Raw genomic sequence first — 22,756 nt, forward strand, 5'->3', positions numbered from 1 at the left:
GCCAGCTCCCCTGCACAACCTGGGAAAGGAGGTAGCAGTAAGTGGAACCGATGTGCAGGACAAGTAGGGTTTTGCAGAAATTTTCAATAAAGTAACCAGAAACACAACTTTTTAAAGCACATTCCTTCTATATCTAAGAGAGTTTAATGCACTGGTACATTCCTGTTTTAAAGTTGAACTAGAGCTTAACAAAAGAAGTAGGCTAGAAATGTACATTATGTTTGGGCTTCCATGCCAGTCTAAGGCAATCACATCCCTTTAGCAGTAAAGATCTGTGTCTCCAAAGATGCCCCAGTAGCTCCCCATCTTCTTTTCTGCTGATTCACTGCACATGCTCTGTGCTGCTGTCACTTACTGAGCTTAGGGACCAACTCACAATACAGTATACAGTACACATAGAATAGAAATGCCTCACTATAGGGCTGATTAGTAATTAATAAAGATAATTCATACATGGCAGCACAGAAACCAGTCCAACTTGCATCAGAATTTAATAATCAGCCCTGTAGTTTATATTACAGGCCAACCTCATTTTCTGCTTGATAATTTGTGACGACCCCTAAGTCTCAACTGAGCATGTGAGTGTCGCAGACCCTTTCCAAGATGGTGACCCCCTGCAACAAGTTTGCAGTCCTGGATCATTGTTGCTATTGAGAAGCTGAAACGTTAGGCTGGTACAATGAGTTCATTATATAACATTTGGCATTTTTAGCCATATTAATTTTTAGGGCTTAGTTCTCCTTTATAGAAGCCTGTGCTAATGGCATGGACCAATTTATCACATGGTAGAATGCTTTGGGAATGTCCTTCTGGGAACTGTAGTTGTACTACAATAACGCTGGACACCCCTGTTTCTTGGATTCTCCTCATAACTTCATTAAATGCTTGTCATGTATAAATGGCAGGTTTTTGTACTGAATAGTGATGTTTCTATGATGTGAGAAAGTCATACGTGTGTCAGAATAAGTGAAGAAAATAAAATGTCTCTACAGCAGACACAGTGTCTCATTAACCCCAAGGCTTACAGAACATTTTGCTTTAATATTTCAGTTACATACATAAATGAAGTCTAATGCGACCGCTTTCTTCTTTCACAATCCTTATCCTTAAGTCCAATACATATTCAGTTATAACGCACTGTATAAAAAAACCAACGGTACAAATTTCTAGGGAACGCATTGCAACTACAAATGCTGGAAATGGTCCTTCAACATATAAGCCGAACAGAAGGAGATTACATACTGGAAAAAAAAAAGAACAAATATGTTCACCAAAACATTTGCATAAAAATAAATAAAATCTATTATCACGATAGCAACAATATCGTTCACAGGAATAATGGTTTGGAATGGTCTGTTTTTGCCTATCATTGTTTGACGCCTGATAATAAAAAAATGTCATCTCACCATCCCTTCACTGTCAGAGCGGTCTCAATGGTTACAGAATCCTCAGGCCGCGGAAGGGTTAAGGCTCTTTAATTAGGCATATACACAATTGTATGGAGAAAAGAAAGTGCTTAATAAGTAATAATAGTTAGAATAATATAACAGAGAAAACATTCTTTACGTATCTTGTCCATTAACATATCAAATAGCCTTTGTTCCATTCTTCCCCTGGTTTCAGTTTATGTATGCATTGGTACAAGCATATATTCCTATAGTTGGTATGTATCATATGTAAAAAGCTTTCTCCTTCCTCATAGCACTTTAGCTGCCTTTAAAATTGAAATGATAATGTACAAAAAAGGAGGATGTTTTGCAAACGACACCAAACTGTCTACAATACACAACTCTGTAATATAAGGGAGAGGACTTTGCCCTGTCCCAAAGTACCTGTCTACCTGCCCCCAAGCAAAGCCACAACCTAAGGCTGACGGGACATGGTGCTTTCTTTCTGATGGTGCATTTCAGCTTTAATAAAACTGCTGCCTCTCACTGACTGTAATGTCAAGTACATCACTAACTAACTATAATGTCAAGTACATCACTAACTAACCAATAGTCATGTGCAAGCCGGACTGAAACCTGCAGGACCTGTGGGTTGGGAGAGTTCACGCTGACACTTGCACAAAATATTCGGCCGGCAGGTGGGTGTGGGCAGAGCTCTTCCTGCCTCCCTTCTAGGGTTGCCACCTGGCCGGTATTGTCAAGGCCGGGACCGGTATTACAAATTTATAATATCCCTAAAAAAGGCCCGTGGCCCACCCCAATCAGGCCTTCTGCCCATAACGTGATGTGGCTCCACCCTTTTTGACATCACGCCCCACCCCTTTTGTTCACGCTACCACCACTGGCCGGTGAAAATTTTGTTAAAAGGTGGCAACCCTACTCCCTTTCTGTCCGCAACCTAATAGTGCCCCACTACCGCGTCCAGATGGGTGTATTTATAGACAATTGTTGTCCTGCCCCACCCCCTCTGTGATGTCAGAGAAGGGGAGGGTATATAAGTAAATATGGAACTGCGGGACTGATCAGTTGCAGGTCCTGAAGAGTTAGAATAGAGTCAGGTACAGGTCGAGAATTAGCCGACCCACACATTACAGGTATGAGACCTGTTATCCAGAATGCTTGGGACCTGGGGTTTTCTGGATAATGGCTTTTTCCTTAATTTGGATCATACCTTAAGTCTACTAGAAATGATGCAAACATTAAATAAACCCAATAGGCTGGTTTTGCTTCCAATAAGGATTAATTATATCCTAGTTTGCGTCAAGTACAAGGTACTGTTCTATTATTACAGAGGATAAGGATAAAATGAAGTCTATGGGAGATGGCCTCTCTGTAATTCAGAGCATTTTGGATAACGGGTTTCTGGATAACAGATCCCATACCTGTACTACTAACCAGAACTAACTTAGCCTGAAAAGGTGCATTACAGTTAATGGGAGGTGGCAGTGGAGCTTTAAAGTGCTTCATTATTGGCTGAAATATATGCAGGTCAAGAAAGCACCGCATGTGCCTTTAACCTATTTTATGTTGGTAACTAGAAAGGAAATAGCAATGGAACATTTAAAGTTACAGCCGGATATAAAGAAGATATGTAGAAGGACATTTTTGTACCATTTTGGCCTTTGTTGGTTGCTTTGCCCTGTAAATCCTTTTTATTTTGCTGCCCTTCAATGTACTTTGTGTATATATATATATATATATATATATATATATATATATATATATATATACAGTATATATAAACACAGTATTCATATGGTATCAGGCATACCAGGCACACTCATCACATTTAATTTTCAATTGTTGGCTAACTTTAGTAGGAAAGTCAATAAGGGCCCCTAAAAACCGGGATTTACGATTGGGCCATCGATGAGTTGTTCAGAGTTTTGAGTGGTTCAAAAATGTGTCCATATCAAAGGCTGTGGAATTATGTGAGCGCTTATCTTGTAAAAGGGCAATTTCATGCAACAGAACAATGTGAAATGAAAGGCTGTCCCTGAGAGGCGGGACTCGTGATGCCAGCAAACACAACAGAGAGAACATGGTAATATGCATACAAACTGACAATCTCTTGGTGGCAACAATGAAATGCGTTGAATTCTATCAAATCCAAGAATACTACACAGCGAAATTCAGACCTCTCTTCCCACAATGAAGTACCTTGTTACGTCTGTGAAAACATGAAAGAATTGAGGTTAGTTGAAGGTAAGTGGCAGATTATATAGTACTGGTATGGGACCTGGGGTATTCTGGATAATGGATCTTTCCATAATTTGGATCTTCGTACCTTAAGTCTACTAGAAAATCATGTAAACATTAAATAAACCCAATAGGCTGGTTTTGCTTTTTTAGGATTAATTATATCTTAGTTGGGATCAAGTACAAGCTACTGTTTTATTATTACAGAGAAAAGGGAAATCATTTTATCATTCTGGATAATGGATTTCCAGATAACAGATCCCATACCTGTACAACGAATGCAATCATCACTGCTGCATATAAATTGTTTCTACAAGTGCACAAGATATAATAACATTATCAGGAAGGCATTCGTCTTGGCAATATCATTTTGTAACTGTTTATTTAATAGAGTATGAAGGTAAATTCTGTCCGGCACAACTCTTTTCAATGGTACTTAATCATTTTTAATAAATATAATAAAATACTTATACAAATATTATACTATTTACAATACTATTTACAGTACTATTTGCTATTGCAAATTTACAATAGTAAATTTAAACTAAGATCCTTGGACCAATTTAGCTCCAACATAGTTGCTGTTACCAATAGCAACCAATCAGCAATTAGTTTTGATCAGTCTACTCCAAGTATGTAAATGAACAAGCTGATTAGCTGCTATTGGCAATTTCACTGCTGCAATTAAACCAGTTTGCTAATGTATCAGCCTCACAATCCATTTGGCAATTTTATATTCAAATACCTTCTAACACCATGCATTGCTGGAATGTGCAAAGTCTAACTTAGCTGACCACAGAATCATCCTGCCTAGACTGAACATAGTACCTCATTTAAAGGAGAACTAAAGCTTAACTTTGGGCTGGTTTCCGTACCAGTCCAAGGCAATCACATCCCTTTAGCAGTAAAGATCTGTGTTGCCAAAGATGCCCCAGTAGCTCCCCATTTTCTTTTCTGCTGATTCACTGCACATGCTCTGTGCTGCTGTCACTTACTTGGCTTAGGGACCCACTCACAATATACAGTACACATAGAATATAACTGTCACAATACAATGCTGATTAGTAATTAATACAGATAATTACTACATGCCAGCACAGAAACCAATGCAACTAGCAACAGAATTCAGCCTTGTAGCATCAGCTTATATTACAGGCCAACCTAATTTTCTGCTTGAAAACACACCCTAAGTTTAGCTTCTCAACAGCTGCTCAGAGCCCACTGAGCATGTGAGTGTTGCAGATGGTGACCCCCTGTGACAAGTTTGAAGTCCTGGATCATTTCTGCTATTGAGAAGCTGAAACTTTAGGCTGGTGCAATAAGTTCAGTATATAAAATATGGCGTTTATAGCTATTTTCATTTTTAGGTTTTAGTTCTCCTTTAAATAGCAGGGTGAAATTGAAATAGTCTGGACTTGCAAATCCAGTGCTAGTTGCTGGGTTGTCCTACACTTCATTATTTAACATTTAACTTTGCAAAAAAGCATCCTTTGCTATTGATATTTTGCAGAATTGCAGCATCATTGTGGACATCTGAACAGTGTTGTTCAGTGTATTCCTGCATGATTTACTACTGAGCATGCTAATTTGCATCCACACTAGTGAATCATGGGCATGGTGTGTTTGTGCTGTGTTTGAGTCAACAGGAGTGTGAATTAACATATTAAGTTACGCTGAAAAAGGACACACCCCATCAAATTCAACCTTTTCTATCTATATAAAACCTGTCTGAGGGCTCTTACAGACGAGCGTTTTTAACTGCGCTCCCCTTCGTTCCGTTGTTCTGCGTTCAGCCGCAGGGGAGCGCAGGGATAGACGCATTACATTTTTTCCAATGGGGCTGTACTCACACAGGCGCGTGTAGGCGCCGAACGCAGGAAAAATGCAGCATGTTGCATCTCAACCCTTTGAATTTTGCTTCTCATTGACCTTAGTTCCTATTTAAAATTTAATTCTATCTACCTTGACCTATGTCTATGACCCTGGCACCTCTGGAAAATGTTGACCTATGCCTCTGACCCTGACATGTAGGTTGCCTATGTTAAAGGCTCTCAGTTGCACTCTGTTGCTCCCCCATTCTGGCTCATCCAGATCCTTTGAAAATTACTTTGTCTAATCCTTGTGATGCAGGATCTTCAAATTTCTGAATTGGATAGTTTACTCATGTTTCATTTTGCCAAGAACATATCTAATTGTATAGTCTCTATTATAATTCACAGAGATCATTTCAACTTGCAGAGCAAAGACTGAGCATCTATTTTCACCCAAAATGGAGATTTGTTTTCCAGAGTCAGCACTACCCCCTCTCAGCAACCTGTCTCTCTACTTGCAGGTCTTGTGTTTGAGTCAGTTTTTTTATATACAGTTAGCTTTCAAACATGATTGATCTGTACTTCCTTAGGAAGTTTCTTATTTCCCTAAGATGAAGTTTATATATATGAAATTTCATTTTTGTTACAGTTTGTTACAGTTTCTCCTTTAAGCAGAAAACCTTAGTCCACAAAATAATTTTTTCTGAGAACTAAAAGACTTTTTTTTCTAAGGAAACTGAAACAACAGCACCACCTGCTGGTCAGTTCTTTCAAGTGCAATACAGTCAGGAGAACAATAACATGATGTTTTTCTGATGTCTTTTCTACACAGAGCAGAGTTCTGGGTTTTTTTTGCTAATGCTGTATCTTGGGATCTACAAAACATGTTTAAAAAGTGCTTAGAATACTTAGCAATTTTACATTTATATTTGAAGGTTTACATTTCATTTAAAAGAAAATCAAGTTGCTGCAACTAGCTTATTAATTAGGAAATAAAAAAAAAACATTCAAAGAATGCCATATTTCATAATTTTTTCACTAGTGGGTGCACTGGGATTACTGCTACAGGGGGTTTATTCTAGACACTCCACTTTGTCGATGGAATTAACAAAAATAAAGAAAAATATAACTGCACCAACAAATTCACAAATGGAATTACTGTCATTTTTCCATTTCTTTTTTTTTTTTTTAAATGGGTGTTGCAGTTGTATTTTGTGTTGAATTGCTGTACAGCAACATTGTGGGAGACATTTTTCCCCCACAATTTGCTGCCACAATAAAAATGTTGGAGAAACTTGTTGCTATATTATTTGGCCTATGTCACTATAATGTATATACCTGCTGTGAATTTGTTATATTTATAAAATGTATTCTATTTGTCAACCAACACTTTTATATGTGTACAGATTCAACCTAAATTATTATTTCATCAGTAGATACTGTTGGGAAACAAATCACAACCCTACACACCTACTTGATAGGCTATATACACTAAGTACACAATTCCTTTATAAGATCTAATCATGTATAAGATATGGCAAGTATATTCAAAATGGGGTTGCCATAATTTCCGGCACAGGAATGAGTGCATCATTACAGTATTAGCATGCCACAAGTCAATAGAGTCTACTAACATAAGTCACTATCTGGCACAACCTGCTTGTGAAGCCATGTAACTACTGCTATTTGAAGTTATTCATTCCAAGACTCCTTCTTTTTAAAGGGCACCTGTCACCTGACATATGTTCTCCCACCTTCAACACCTTTAATTTGTGCTGTGCTAAAACATAGGACTTTTAAATATGGGATATGTCAGGAAGAAACAGCATGAATGCTCCCTGGCTGCATCAGGATCAGTAAAGGGAGCAAACCAATAAAACATAGGGGTAGATTTACCAAAGAGTGAAGTTAGAGATCTCCACAGTCCACAAAGTTAAATACCACCTTTATCCATTCATTTCTATGGGATTTTTAAGGCTAATTTATCAAATGGTGAACTTTCACTATCACCCCTTGATAAATACGCCTTTAAAAACCAATAGAAATGAATGGAGAGAGGCGGTATTTCATTCTGCGGACTGTGCAGATCTCCAACTTCACTCTTTGATAAATCTACCCCATTATGACGCTTATTGAATAGCAAAACTGCACAAGTGAAGTAACAGCAGAGAATCAGCTGTTAGTTTTGATCACTTAATGCAATTATATAATGGAAGGAAATGTGTGGTTGGTTGCTGTAGGTTACTGCACTACTGGAATTCAACTTACAATAAAAACAAGTATTTTATTATCTAAAACATTGAAAGAAATATGGTTTGAGAAGCCCACTTAGCAAGCACTGCCTTACAATTTATAATTCTGCAGTTTCTGCATTTCAAGCAGGAGGTGATTGCCTGCAGCTTCTCTGTTATCTTGAAGCCTATGAAACAGATTTTATAGGTATTGCAAGGAACCCTTCTAGTAATGCAGTATTGCAGCTGTAATAAACTTAGTACATAACATTCCATAGAAATGGCAGACACATATTTGCATTAGCTGGAAAAAGCTTGACAGCACACCTTGACTTGAAAGGGTAGTTCCACCTAATAATTAAAAGTAATTGTAGACAGTTTGAGATTGGTCTCCATTTTTTTGTTATTTAGCCTTTTGTTCAGAAACTGTCTACTTGGGAATTTAAGCAGCTATCTGGTTGCTAGGGTCAAATTTACCTTAGCAACCAGACAGTGGTTTGAACAAGAGGCTGGAAGCTAAATAAGAGAGGGGCAGAATAAAAAGGAAAGTAGTAAAAAGTAATTATTATATATGTGTGTGAGTGTGTGTATACAGAAGTCAGTACTCCCCCATTTAAGTGTATTATTGATCAATGCCTAACAAATACATATTTCTTTACAGTGATTGGTAAAAGAAACAAAAAAGCAGGAAAATCACTTCGGGTTAGCACTAACATTCCGGGTATTTAAAGCAAGCATCTACTGGCATGATTAGCTACTCAGTCTGGAGTTTTTATTTCCTAAAACAGGGCAGAGCTGGATAAAGATTATTTAATAGTGAGAAGACATACAGCTGCTGTATTGCTTCCCATGGAAAGCAGCTTTATGTTGAAGGAAACTTACCTTTTGTAATTACTGTGTGAGCAAAGTAAGTATTATCCAGTGCTTTAGTTGCCTTTAAACATAACTCAGTGTGAGAGCACCGATGAAATCTGATATAACATATAACATTTTGCCACAGTGTCTCACAGTTCATTTCATGCTGATAATGCATTTGTAGCTGTATGCTCACCAAATCTTGCCTGTGTGCCACTAAGATTTATAATTTCTCTTTAGGATCTGTGCATTTCTTACGGCCCCCAACTCTTGCATAAACGTTCTGCGGGAAAATCACAGAACACCCATATAAAACGTTGCTCTCGGCTGCATAGCGTTTCTGTACTTTCAGTATGGAAATACCAGAATTAGTTCTCCAGTTAAACATTGCATAAGACATAATAAACATTACAGTAATACAAAATGAGGGTTTGAAAATACAGCGCATTTCTCCAGACAGTACTGCACAAAATGCAATGGTAACAAACACAGCACGGCCAGCTTTATTTACGAGAAAAATATTGTGTTTTTTGCACTTATAATTAGTACAAAGTGACAGGATAAGGCACAAGTGCTCAAATACAAGCACCAAATAACCAGATCCAGACCCAGTGTTGTTTGTTGCCTTTAGAGAATGATTTGATTATTTTACTGTTGCAGAGTGTTTACCTTAGCTAAAAAAAAAGATGTTGCCTTATTAAAATCAAGAATTGTTCTTGTATTAAATCCCATCAATGGCTGACAATAACTTTGTCTTAGAACTTAGAGCACATTAGCCTGTGCCTCTTCAGATCTATGCTTCTCTCCCCTCAAAACTCTAGTCATCAATATTTTATATAATTCTTTTCCATTAATGCATTCAGACAGGCTCACATATTACCAGACATTGAAATTAGTAGCAATGTCTGTATGCATCGAAGCTCAGTCAGAACTTTATTGTTTTTCCTATTCTCCTTCCTGCAGGTGATGTCTATCACTGGCTGCTGACTATTGGCCCTATTTGTAACCCCTTGTTTCAGACTTCTAGGGGCTTGTTTATTAAAGTTTGAGTTGTGTTTTCCAGAAAACATTCGAGTTTTCAAGGTTATTTTTTTGGTCAAAACTCATATTTTCAGGTTAAAAAAATTATAATCTGACCCTGGAAAAAGCTTGAATATGAAAATACACCATCTAAAACCTGTCAAGGTCATGTAGGAGTCAATGGCAGAGGTATCTTGAACCATTTGAAGATGTTAATAGCCTTCATGGTGTTAGAGGTTTTTTTTGGACGGTTTTGCATGAAAACTGAATAATTCAAGCAATTCTATTTTTTCCCCTGCAGACAACTTGATTAATTCAAGTTTTTGGGTTTCACAACTTGAACTCGCAGAATCAAGTTTTTTCCATTTCAGTTTTTTCTTAAATAAGAAACAATTCGAGTTGTGAGTTCATTCAAGGTATAAAAAAACCTCTAACATTCCACCTTTAATAAATAACCCCCCTAATGATCTATTGTTAAATACCTCACTCAGTAACTCTTCACTTATATGTATTAAAAAATATGCTAGGGCTGTACCTTTCTCCTGAATTCCATCCCAGGTTCCTATCTTTCTCCCAATCTCTCTGCCTTTAAACAATCTCTTAAAGCAAATTTCTTCAGAGAGGTTTTACTTCACAATAGGATATATTTAACGGATGCCTACTATGTGCAATACTTTATCAATTAACTATTCAGTTGAAAATTTTTTTTTCCAATCAGAAAAAAAACCCTGGAGAAATGTGAGAGTATTTTCTGAAACCTAGAATAGTTGCAATTTATTTCTGAGAAAAAACCTACACAGGAATATTGTGTGGAGTTTCTTTTTGAGACTAAGGGGCAGATTCACTAAGGGTCAAATTTCGAAGTTAAAAATACTTCGAAATTCGACCCTCGAATTGAAATCCTTCGACTTCGAATATCGAAGTCGAAGGATTTAGCGCTAAACGTTCGTTCGATCGATCGAAGGATTTTTCGTTCGATCGAACGATTAAATCCTTCGAATCGAAAAAAGATTCGAAGGATTTTAATCCAACGATCGAAGGAAAATCCTTCGATCAAAAAAAGTTTAGCAAGCCTATGGGGACCTTCCCCATAGGCTAACATTGACTTCGGTAGGTTTTATCTGCCGAAGTAGGGGGTCGAAGTTTTTTTTAAAGGGAAAGTACTTCGACTATCGAATGGTCCAATAGTCGAACGATTTTTCGTTCGAATCGTTCGAATCGAAGGTCGTAGTCGAAGGTCGAAGTAGCCCATTCGATGGTCGAAGTACCCAAAAAATACTTCGAAATTCGAAGTATTTTTCATTCGAATCCTTCACTCGAGCTTAGTGAATCGGCCCCCTAATGTTGCACAAGATTTATGGAACAGGTGCCAGCACTACAGTCACCTCCTTAAATGTTGCATATCATTCTTATAACCCAGTGCATCTAATTTTAATTGTTTGTGCCTTTGTCTCTGGCATTCTAATTATAGTAACTATATTTGTACCCTGGAGCGTTAAATACCTTGACAGGGATTCAACTGGCTGCTGCCCAATACGTGCCTGCAGTCTGTGTGAAGTAGCCAGTGATGCTTAAATATAAACTGGACTTATCAGAAAGGCCACGCTGAAAGGTGCACAATAATGTGGTGCACTTGTATTTATTCATTTCACTATCACATTTGTAATTCCACTGTTTTTTTTAGATTGTTTAGCTTTACTTATATTCATTTATTTTAACACAACCCATAATGTAAAAATATTAATATACAGACATACTTGTAATAAGGATATGTAAGATACACAGGTATGGGATCTATTTTTAGGCACAGATTTTTTGGAATTCTATATCAGTTGTACAAACTAAATTTCATAACACCAGTTAAAAACCTAAACAACTTTTTTTTTTAATACATTTCTGATACACCCTTATGCATTTAATGGTCAGTGCCAGAGCAGGTGTTATTTTTGGATAAACAAGTACTTTGAATTGGAACATTGAAGGTTCCAGTTTGATATATACTATTAAATCAAAAGGAAGTTGCCAGTGTAACTTTATTTATTTTATTTTCCATTTTGTAAAGGAACATTGAGATGTAAATATTTAGGGCCAGATTTATCAAGGGTCGAATTTCAAAGTGAAAAATACTTCTAAATTCGACCATCGAATTGGATCACTTCGACTTCGAATGTCGAAGTTTTTTTTAATTGTATCTGGCCAAATTCGGTCAAACTAAAATCGCTTGATCGTACAATGAAATTCTTCGAATGGAACTATTTCATCGATCGATCAAACGATTTTCCTTCGACTTCTAAAAACTTAGCCGAATCTTGGCTATAGGTTCTAGAAGGTCCCCATAGGCTAACATTGCAATTCGGCAGGTTTAAGGTGGCGAAGTGTCGAAGTCGAACTTTTTTAAAGAGACAGTACTTTGATTTTTGAAGGCAAACTTTTTACTTAGAATCGAAGTCGAATTTGGCGTATTCGATGGTCGAAGTTCCAAAAAATAGTTTGAAATTCGAAGTTTCAAAGTTCGAAAATTCACTTCGACCTTTAGTAAATGTGCCCCATAATGTCGCTTTGCTCACCCTTATAGAATTTGACAGCCATGATCAGCTAAATAGTGCCATAATAGGAATGCTACAAATGAGAAACAACTGAGGCTTCCAGTAAACTGAACCAAAATGATATTACAAAACTATCCAGCAAAGGTATTGGCCTCTACTATGTACAGCAAAAATAAAATATCCTTGCAATCATACTGTAAACGGTCGGATAAGATCTATGGGGAATATACATTTTATATAAGTCCACACAAATTCTATATACAATCCACAAAAAAGAAGAGACAATATCTATCACTGGTAAAAATGCAAAAAACTAACATTACTTACAACACAATTCTGCCACCACAATGCCAGGAATACCAGAGAATTTGGTGCAGAAGTCACACACACAAATATTTAGACTATGAATACTCAAGAATGAGCTCCTTTACTTTCATTTTTATAATAACAGCGATGGATTCTGTATTAAAACATAATTGTAAAGGAAAACATGAAATTGGTGTGACATTTCCACTGTTCCCTTTCCAGCTCACAGTCATATCAGACAACAGGATGACCATATTTGCATACATTTGGTTTCAGTGACCTACATGCAAACAGGATACCATTTCTAATAGCTTGCATAATATTCAGTTGCAATGTGAACTTACTTTAGGCACCTAAGACAATAAATTAGTACTGTTTTATACCATGAGACAGAACTCTGAGGAGAAAACTGTGACAATCAAAATCTTCTGAACTGTTGGTAACCCCATTACATTATATTTATTAGAGGCAACTGCCTATAGAACACTGGATGGAGAAATACTGTGAAATTCACTTTTACCACAGTTCATTGCTCACTTCTGTGTGCTAAAGTCAGTGCACTCCCATGCGTACTTAACTGTGAGACAGCAAGTCAGGGAATATCGGTTGCTGTGATTTCTCCTGAGATGATCAATCAGAACAGTGAGTATATTGTAGTCTTGAACAATTTTGATTGGTGTGGAGATTATACTATACACAATACATGTTTGTTGACTTTTCAGACTACGTCTTGGACAAAAGCTGTCATTAGTGGTGTGACCATAATTTCAATTACAAAAGAACAGTTACATTCATACCCCCGCACTGCTTTTCTGCACTTCTGAAGCATTTCTTGTATCGTTGTCCACATCACCTGCCTCCGAACCACTCTTATTCATGTCGTCTTTACTGTCTTTTTCCCCATCGTCTGCTGAAGATTTCCGAGAAAGCTTGGATGATTTCTAAAGTGATAAAAAAATATATAAAATGTTAATAAAACTGGCCAAACACACTTCTGGTACTCTCCCACCCTGCCAGTCCCTAATCTGCCTATTGCTACTATTCAAGATAAAATGTAAAACTTTATGCTACCCACAATGCACCCCTTCATCACTTCCTTAATGAGCAGTGCTCTTAGAACCTCTTGCTTTGATCTGCACAACTCTGTGAAACATGTTGCCATTTCAAAAGATGTATTAATAAAGATGTGGCCATTTGTTTGTACAGGTATGGGATCTATTATCCAGAATGCTTGGGACCTGGGTCTTTCCGGATGAGTCTTTCTGTAATTTGGATCTTCACACCTTAAGACTACTAGAAAATCAAATAAACCCAATAGGCTGGTTTTGCTTCAAATAAGGATTAATTATATCTTAGATTGGATCAAATGCAAGATATTGTTTTATTATTATAGAGAAAAAGGAAACCATTTTTACAATTTTGGATTATTTGATTATAATGGAGTCTATGGGAGACGGCCTTCCCGCAATTTGGAACTTTCTGAATAACGGGGTTTCTGGATAACGGACCCCATAATTGTACTGTTTAAAACTGAAAACAGCAAAACTTTTATAGTCAAGCCCTGCTGTGATGGAACTAAATGGAAGGAACACTATTGTAGAGGGGTGTGCTCTCTTCCTTTCCTGGAAAGAGAAACAGGTCACTTCCGGCCACCCAGAAATGCTCCTATCAAGGCCACTGGCACCTAAGATAAGACAAAGACATGCCGTGTGTATATTTAAAAAGCTCCATAATTTTATAAGATCAACTTGTGCAATTCTACTCAAAGACATACATTTGCAAGCATTGAAAGCAGTTGCAGGGCTGATCCGTGCAACAAACTTATCTATTTTTTAATAAAATGTATTTTAAATAAAATGTATTTTTTAAATTTATCAAAGGCTGAGTTTGTGAGGTTATTATCTACCTCCAATAAACTCACAACTCGAATGTTTGTTATTTATGAAAAAACCTGAATGTAAAAAACTCGATCAAATGCAATCCGGGGGGGGGGGGGGTAAAACTCCAATACTCAAATTCATTGAGTCACTGGCAAAAAAATCTGAAATAACTCAAATTGATTGAGTTTTTGAGCGCAAACCACTGAAAAAACCAAGAAATCATGAAGGATATAAACATCTTCAAATGATTCAAGGGACCGCTGTCAAAAAATTTGAATTTTACTGAAACTACCCTCGAAAAACTCAATTTTTTTCAGGAAAACACAACTGAACTTCTAATAAATAAATACAAAAATCCCTGTTTTTAAGTATGATCAATAACTAGCTTGTGTGGCATATATTAAACTCAGGGTAAACTATTAGTGAACTGCACACTTCACCAATCTCTATAGAATCCATTATAAAATGTAATGATATCACCCTCAGTGCCACTGCTCTCACTATTGTTACCCCATAATCAAAGACTAAACTGCAATGTCAAATGGAAGCTAGAAGCTTTCTGGGAATAAGTTTGTGAGGATTTATGCCCCACCTATACTTTTCTTATAATGTGCCACAGGATCCAAAAATATATTGTGGAGAATTAGATAACCTTTGAAGCATATGACTTCTTCCTCTTAGAACCTGCTTTCTCGTTCTTTCTTTTGCCTTTTCCGTCTTCTTCAACATGGTCTCCCTCTTCTTCACTGCTGCCATCTGCTGCATTACCTCCTTCTCCCTCAGTTTCTGAAGAGCTCTGCTGCTGTATAGCCTTTAAAATGCAGAAAGAGAAAGTGCACCAGTTATCAGCCACTCTTCATTTGTCTGAGTGACCACAGCTGGTCTCTTTCAGAGATTATCTTGGAACCCTTATCTAGCCATGCATATGCATCCATATAAACGTTAATACTGTGGGATCAGCAGCCTATGACAATCAGCAGCCTATGATATGAAGAAATGCTAGATCACCCAAACAAAAATTGATATATCGCATTGCAGAGACAAAATATAACCTTCAAATGGTCTAACAATGGTCAATTTTCTAAATTACAGGAGTAAAATTCTATCACATAATGGGTCACTTAACAGCACCAGCTCATCATGTATGAGTGCTTCTATAGCAAGTCAATAAAAATTAATACATATTATGGCCATTGGCTAGTTTCAAGACCCTTTAGTTTGGATATCTGTGGAATGTCACTTGAGACCATTTGGTAGGCTATGCTTGACCTACCAAATGGCTACTGAATTGGTTAACTATTAACTTGTTCAGCAACATTACAGGAAGCTGCTAAGATATACAAAATACATTTTAAATTGTACATTTGTGACTTTTCCTTATCACCCTCTTGTCTTTTTACCTGATATCCTGTGAACTTCACACCAGGATTATTTTCAATTTCCCATAAACCTTCATTAAATCCTTTCCTCTTGTTTGATTTCCCAAACTTTTCTTTATATTCCTTGTAAGGGAAAAGATCCTTAGGCCCCAAAAATGCACTGAAAAAAATATGAGATAGCAGTGACCATGAAATTGTTACATTTATCAGATCAACGTAATTTCCAATGCAAATCTACAGTTTAAGGCATATAGGATGTAAATAACCATTTCTATTAGTAGCATGAATAATACCATGACAGAAAACAGCTGTTTTGTATTGAATCTTCAGTTTATAAAGAGTACAAGAATGGCTTTTAGCTGTGACAGGCTTTTATGACAATGGCGTGTAGTCGTCTGTGTGAAATCAAGACTACAAAACACCCCAATATATCCTTCTGTAATAAGGCATTATCCACCATATGTAATAAAAGGCACTACGTGTGCCCAAGGGCAGTAACCCCTAGAAACCAATAAGATGCTTACTTAACACGTGACTGGTAAATTCTACCTGCTGATTGGTTGCTATGGGTTACTGGTCCTGGGCAAACTTAGTGCCTTTTATTACATAACCCCCTATATATATAAATGTGCAAAGTCACAATCAGGGGGGTACTCCAGTCAGGGACCCTGCAATAAAGGGGGCCCCAATAGGGTCTTGCAGGAGGGTTGGGTTTGGGCAGATCATAGGCAGCGTTTAGCACAATCAGGAGTGAATGGGTGAATCAAGGTGTGACTATGTGCAAGGGGATTTCTTTCCCTTGGGGCACCATTCTACTTGCTGACAGGTCCCCTCCACCTAAGGAGGACAAGGGACTGGTGAGCTAATAATTGAGGATCCCCTGAGGAAGAGGACAATGCTAAATTAATAGTATAGGGGGCCAATGTTTACTGATAGCGACCCTGAAAGTGTGTTCCCATGCAAAATTGCTCACCGACACATTTCAGCATAATTATGTAATTATATTGGTCTTCTTGTTGCAATTAACATGCTTTACATTTCAAGGGTGTTTTCAATGCTTTGTTGATCACCATTTCACACAGGTATCAGAATGCCCTGTGCCATTGCTTTTATTAACTGAGCCACAACTACAGTGAAACCTCAATTTTACATACCCGGAATTTACTTTTTCCCATATTTCACCATTCCTTTGTGGTCCCATCAATATATCATGCATTTACCTGATTTTACCCATTTTTTTATTCCCCTGAAAACTGTAAAATGGGGGTTCCACTGTATAGACAGATAGATACTAAACTGGCATAAAGCTGTAATGAGACTGTGTCAGACTATAAAGTTGCCTTTTGAGAAACATACCTGTTAGAAGGCAAAAGCTTATGGTCAAGGATGAAACAAAAAGGATACCCTTGGAATGCAAGGCAATCCAACGGTCCACAATACAGAGCATTACACTGCAAAAGTTAGTTTCATTAATCAAAAAGTTCTTGGTTGCCATGGGTTACAGTCCAGATCGGCCTAGTGCTAATAAAAAAACCACTGGAAGTAAAGCTACAGGCTAAACACTGACCTGCAAACACAGTCCATGTTATATTAGCAGGTCTACATCAACTGCAAGCTGCAAGTGTCATTTAACTTTGGATGTTAGGGTTGGTATCTAAGGAACTGCAGATATATCCATAATGTTAAAAATACTTACGTTTCATGGGTGCCAAAGAAGAAAATTGGGAACTTGTTTGCTGGTGGTTTCACGGCTCCTTCTGGGAGCTCATCAATCTGTTTCAAATAAAATGTATTTAAATTTGTTTACATGGCATTGTGGTGCTGAACAGAAAGGACACATTGTTTATTAGATATGCATAGCACAAATAGTATGAAATGCATTCAATAAATAGATACAAGTATTTGAATAAGCTTCATAAATTACTGCTAGACTATATACAATAGTCATATCTTAAATAGGGGCACCACATAAGTTATATTCAACACAGTTATGCATGTCTTGGAATTCAATACATACAGAACTATGAATATTCTGTAAATCCTATGCTTATAAATAGTGCTTAACAATGTCAACACTCAACAACATACTGAAACTTGTGTATTAAAATAAATAATGTGCCCACTGTTGTAAGATATGGGGATATTAGAAGTCACTCCTATTTTACAATAGGGGGTACATTATTCACTATACATACACTATTTATATATATATTATACCACCTACTGTAATTTAGAAGGATTATAAATCATGTATACTGGTTAGTCAATAACTTTCTGCAAAAAAAAGTAAAATGGCTGGTACAAATGTGCCACTTTTGTTTTACAAAATTATAATTGCTTATTTTAGGCTTTTAAGTTCTAGAAGAGATCACCATAAGTTATAAAATACACGTTTATAATTACATAGGAACATATCATTTACAGTTTGGTCTCATAGAGAATTTTATTGAGCATCCCTGTACATCCAACATTGCAGCCCACATAAGGGCCTTTTTGATTTTGGGGCTCCCCATGCCATGGAGTCCCTGACAGTGCCCTCCGTATGCCAACAAATTGTATATTCAATAATTTAAGTACCAGGAAAAAAATGATTTCTCTTACTGGTCATTTCCTTTACCTCTGTTGATGTAAAATAAAACATATGAGGGAAGGGAAGGAGACAGGGAGTGCACAATGTTTGCCAAAGCTAACATGAAAAGAATCTGGCCAGGAGGTTTCAGTTAGAATGAATCCGGAACATAATTAGAACGTTTTCCCCCAACAGATATGACTGTGGAAAGGCAGGATCGGCAGAGGATTTTCCTTCCTGCTAAGGTTGTGCATCAAGCATTTTTGAGCAGGAAAGGCTTTAATGAACAATGAGAATAAGGCAGAGGTAATGGAGACAGGGTGCTTTTAGCAGGGGAAGATGCAGTTTAGCAATACACCCTGTGCATCCCTCAGATGTACACAGAGAGCTCCCGTAACAATGGCCATGATTATGAACATCACAATGCTCAGATATATACTCAGCACCGATTAGAGGAATTATCCTTCCTCCCTGTGGCATACAGCTGAATGCTAATTTTCTCCTTGGTTACTGTATTTAGTTAACAATACAAAGATGGCTGGACCAGAAAAGCACTTGCACTGGAACAGAGAAGCTGCAGTCATAGAAGAAGCCACCCAGTCACCTGCTGCCTCTACACTCTGACTGTTTGGGAAGTCTAATCACTGTGTTGTCTCTGCCTTACAAGGGACTTGTATATAATGGATTGAGTAGCTGGAGGGGGGCCTGGTGCCTGTAGTTCCATATACATCATGCATATCTGTGTGCTGTATGTGTATAAGAGCTGCCTGAAAGGATCATGTTTCTATTGAGCACACTGTCTCAATAAAGCAATGGGACATCTCGAAAGAACACCCACATATGACACAAAAGACCCATGATAGTCTTATTGCTACCATGGTTGCTGCTCACTGAGACACACAGAGTGATATCGTTTATTGTTGTCATGAGGCAGATTGCAACACACAGATTGATACAAGTAACAATGCATAAATACATACATTTCTAAAGTCATCGACCAACAGCTCCTGAGTACAGGGTAATGGTTGTACAAGTGTGGGGAAAATCATAACCAGTGCAACAGATACACAACATTTAAACAAGAGATAACATAGTAGGTGAGTATGAAAGAACATGGGCCCATCACGTTCATCCTTTTGTCCATCTTAATAGTGATTCATCTTCTACATACACAAATATATGCAATTTCCCATTAATATCTCTCTGATAATAAGTTTCAACAAGGGGCTTATTCATCATAAGGTGTAAAAAATGGAGTGAAGCATTACCGTGATGTTGCCCACAGCAACCAATGAGCAATTAGATTTCAACAGTTAGAAAACAAAAGCAAAGATCAGATTGGTTGCTATGAGCAACATCACCATTAATGTTTCACTCCATTTTTCACACAGCAATATCCATGTACTATGTATGGATATCAGTCAGTTTGGGGATCAAGCAGAATTATCTTCTGATGCACATTAACTGCTGCAGCTCCTTGATCGTTTGACATTTTGGCCCAAACGATCAGAACAACATAAAGGTGGCCGTGTTGTGTATGGCTCTGTGTAAAGTATCTGTCTCTACGGCCTGTGAGCCAATAGGTTAGATGCCTTGATTTGTAAAGAAATGAGGAGAGCACTCTGCAAGCATATAATGCTGTGGTTATCTTTTTATTGCTTGACTACTTGTACACGACATGTTTCGGGCCTATATGCCCTTTATCAAGTGAGTTGATACAATATTTGTTGAGAAATGAATCAACTAATGTAGCAAACTGTAACAGTTCAGAGAATGCATAAGGTTACTGAGAGAATAGGTGAGGCTACTGGGAGAAGCAGTGAGGATACTTAAAGATACAGTGATGTTACTGAGAGAAGAGCTGAGGATATTCAAAGACACAGTGAGGTTACTGAGAGAAGGAGTAAGGTTTCTCGGAGAAGAGGTGAGGATACTGAAAGAAGAAGTGAGGATACTGAGAGAAGCAGTGAGGATACTAACAGAATATGTAAGGATACTGAAAGCAGGATGAGAGTAATGAGGGGAGTAAGGTTACTGAGAGAAGAAGTGAGGATATTGAGAGAAGGATGGGGATACTGAGAGAAGCAGTGAGGATACAAAGAGCAGAGGTGAGGATACTAGGGGTGAAGAGGTGAGGATACGGAGAGAATAGGTGGGGATACTGAGAGTAAAAGTGAGACTGAGAGGTGAAGACACTGAGAGATGCAGTGAGGTACTGAGAGTAGAAGTAAGGATATTGAGAGGTGTAGAGGTGATGATACTGAGAGGTGCAGAGGTGATGATACTTAGAGGTGAAGAGGGAGGATACTTGAGAGGTTCAGAGGTGAGGATACTGAAATGTATAGAGGTGAGGATACCGAGAGGTGTAGAGGTGAGGATAGGAGAGATGAAGAGATGTGGATACTGAAAGAAGAGGTGAGGATACTCATAATGGGATGAGAATACTGAGGGAAGTAGTGAGGTTAGTGAAAGAAGGGATGAGGAAACTGAGAGAAGTGAGGTTAGTGAGAGAAGGAGGAGGTTACTGAGAGAAGGATAATGATGCTCCTCAGGCCTCTCAGCCCATAAGCAGCAGCAGCTGGCATACTGTCTCCCACACCCCCACAGCCTGCGCTCTCTGCTCCCTTCATGCAGTGTGGGCTCGCCTCCATCCCAGTAGCATACCCTGCCCAGCTGCGATGCCCCTCACCAACCCAGCACCCTCCTCCATGATGAGCTGCCCTCCCAACACACTGACACCCCTCATTCCCAGGAACTGCTGCTGTGCCCAGCGCTCACTCACCCTGGCAGGCCAGTGCGGATATCCTTTCATTTTGGCAAAGACCAGTTCTCCTGCTTTGTAATCCCGGGGCCTGGGCCGAGCCATTTTGTTCCCTCACAACGACACACACGGAGCTGCCCTCTCCTCCGCCCCCCTCTGCTCTGCGGCAGCAGCCGGAGAAATGGGGGGACGTGCGGAGTCTAAAACGACCACAGGGGGCAGGAAGGCCCGCGCACCACCTCCTTTTTTGTAATTCCAATACTGGGGTTTCCCTGGCAGGCGTTTGTGTCAGGGAGCTTGAACAGCAGATGTCCTGGTCCTTTCCCTCGAAGAGAGCTCCCTCTCTATGTCCAGCACTGGCACTCTGAGAACGTGGCTTCTCTCTGTCCGATTTCAAGGCGGGCAGCGACCTAACACAAATATATAGAGCGCAGCTTGGGCTTTTGATATGACTGGTAATAGTTAAAGCGAATCCTTCAGCTTGTTTCTTTCGGTTCACGTATTCCTGATCCCTGCAAAGAGCCTTGCGCTTCCTGTAGACTTTACCTACGGTTCTGTCCAGGGATACACAACAAAGAGTCAGTCACTCGACTCAAATCAGCTTCATATGTTTAATGTTTTTCAATTGCACTTTGTAGTATTATTATTATTATTATTATTACTGCTGTATATATGCTCGATGACGTTTGGTAAATAAACTAGAGTTTATAGAGGAAACTAAATTACCAGATGTTTTTCCCTCACACCACGTTCATAAGTAAAACACCACATTTATTAAATTGCCATGGTGTCAAAAACACATTTTTCCTGTACATTTGGGTTCTAATTGGCTGTCACCAGACACTGCTAATGGATCATTGTGGTTCCAGTATGTGAATATAACAACTATAGTGCCCTACAGGGTTGCCACGTCTCATTTTCAAAGTCAGCTACAAACCCGGCCCAAAATTAGCCAAGAGGCACTTCAAAAGTAGCCCAAAAATAGCACAATATGTGCAGGGAAAACAAGTCTAAAAAATAAATGGGTACACGTGTACGCCTTTTTCAAATTTTCACTGTATCGCATATTTTTCCATGAAGCAAAATGGGACAGATTTGCCCGTCACCATGGCGTAACTACAGAGCAGGGCCCAGGAAGTATAAGGGCCCCATGAGGCTCTAATACATGTATACAATTTAAATACATATTCGTAAAACAGCTCAACCTCTAGAGTCTAGACATTTTGGTGGCCAGCAGATTTTTTGCCCCAAAATTGTCTGAAATTGAGGAAAGTCATTGCAAAATGCAAGAATGCCTAAGAGTGACGGGAGACTGGGACGCAGAGCCCAAAATCTGGTAACTCCTGGCTTCTACACAAGTCAGTCCTATTGCATGCTGGGTATTGTAGTCGTACATTAAACTTGGCAGTTGGCAAATTGTTAAACAAAAACTACATTACCCAACATGCATTGGGAGACACATTAGGGCAAGACAAACTGTGGCTGGTTTCCATAGTGCAAACGAGCAAAGGTCCAAAAAGTAGCCCAAATCCATACCTTGACTAGTTTGTACTTTCAAAACCTGCCTGGCCTTTAAATTAGTAGCCCAATTAGACTGGAAAACCACCAACCTGGCAACCCAAGCAGTGTAGTGCACTGTGTGGGAATGTGAGCACCGCTTGACTTATAGGAACCACTTTTGCAGATTCCTAACTGGCCAATATGTGTGGAATGTTCTGCATATCAAGTAGATGACTGGGAAACAAACATCA

The 22,756-nt window shown here is 38.4% G+C and overlaps 1 protein-coding gene across 1 annotated transcript; it reads right to left on the bottom strand.

Annotated features, from left to right (window-relative positions):
- Nucleotides 1-2,741: 2,741 nt before the first annotated feature.
- Nucleotides 2,742-21,432, bottom strand: LOC108711421 (hepatoma-derived growth factor-related protein 3). Its single transcript, XM_018253136.2, has 7 exons — nucleotides 21,027-21,432; nucleotides 17,372-17,448; nucleotides 15,697-15,835; nucleotides 14,949-15,107; nucleotides 13,214-13,357; nucleotides 8,741-8,827; nucleotides 2,742-3,618 (listed from the first exon to the last, which is right to left on the bottom strand). The coding sequence occupies exons 1-6, from the start codon at nucleotides 21,108-21,110 to the stop codon at nucleotides 8,768-8,770; spliced, it is 663 nt and encodes a 220-aa protein (XP_018108625.1). The 5' UTR covers nucleotides 21,111-21,432; the 3' UTR covers nucleotides 2,742-3,618; nucleotides 8,741-8,767.
- Between the last annotated feature and the right edge of the window lie 1,324 nt (nucleotides 21,433-22,756).

The sequence above is a fragment of the Xenopus laevis genome, chromosome 3L (genome assembly GCF_017654675.1).
Source record: "Xenopus laevis strain J_2021 chromosome 3L, Xenopus_laevis_v10.1, whole genome shotgun sequence".
Classification (NCBI taxonomy): domain Eukaryota; kingdom Metazoa; phylum Chordata; class Amphibia; order Anura; family Pipidae; genus Xenopus; species Xenopus laevis.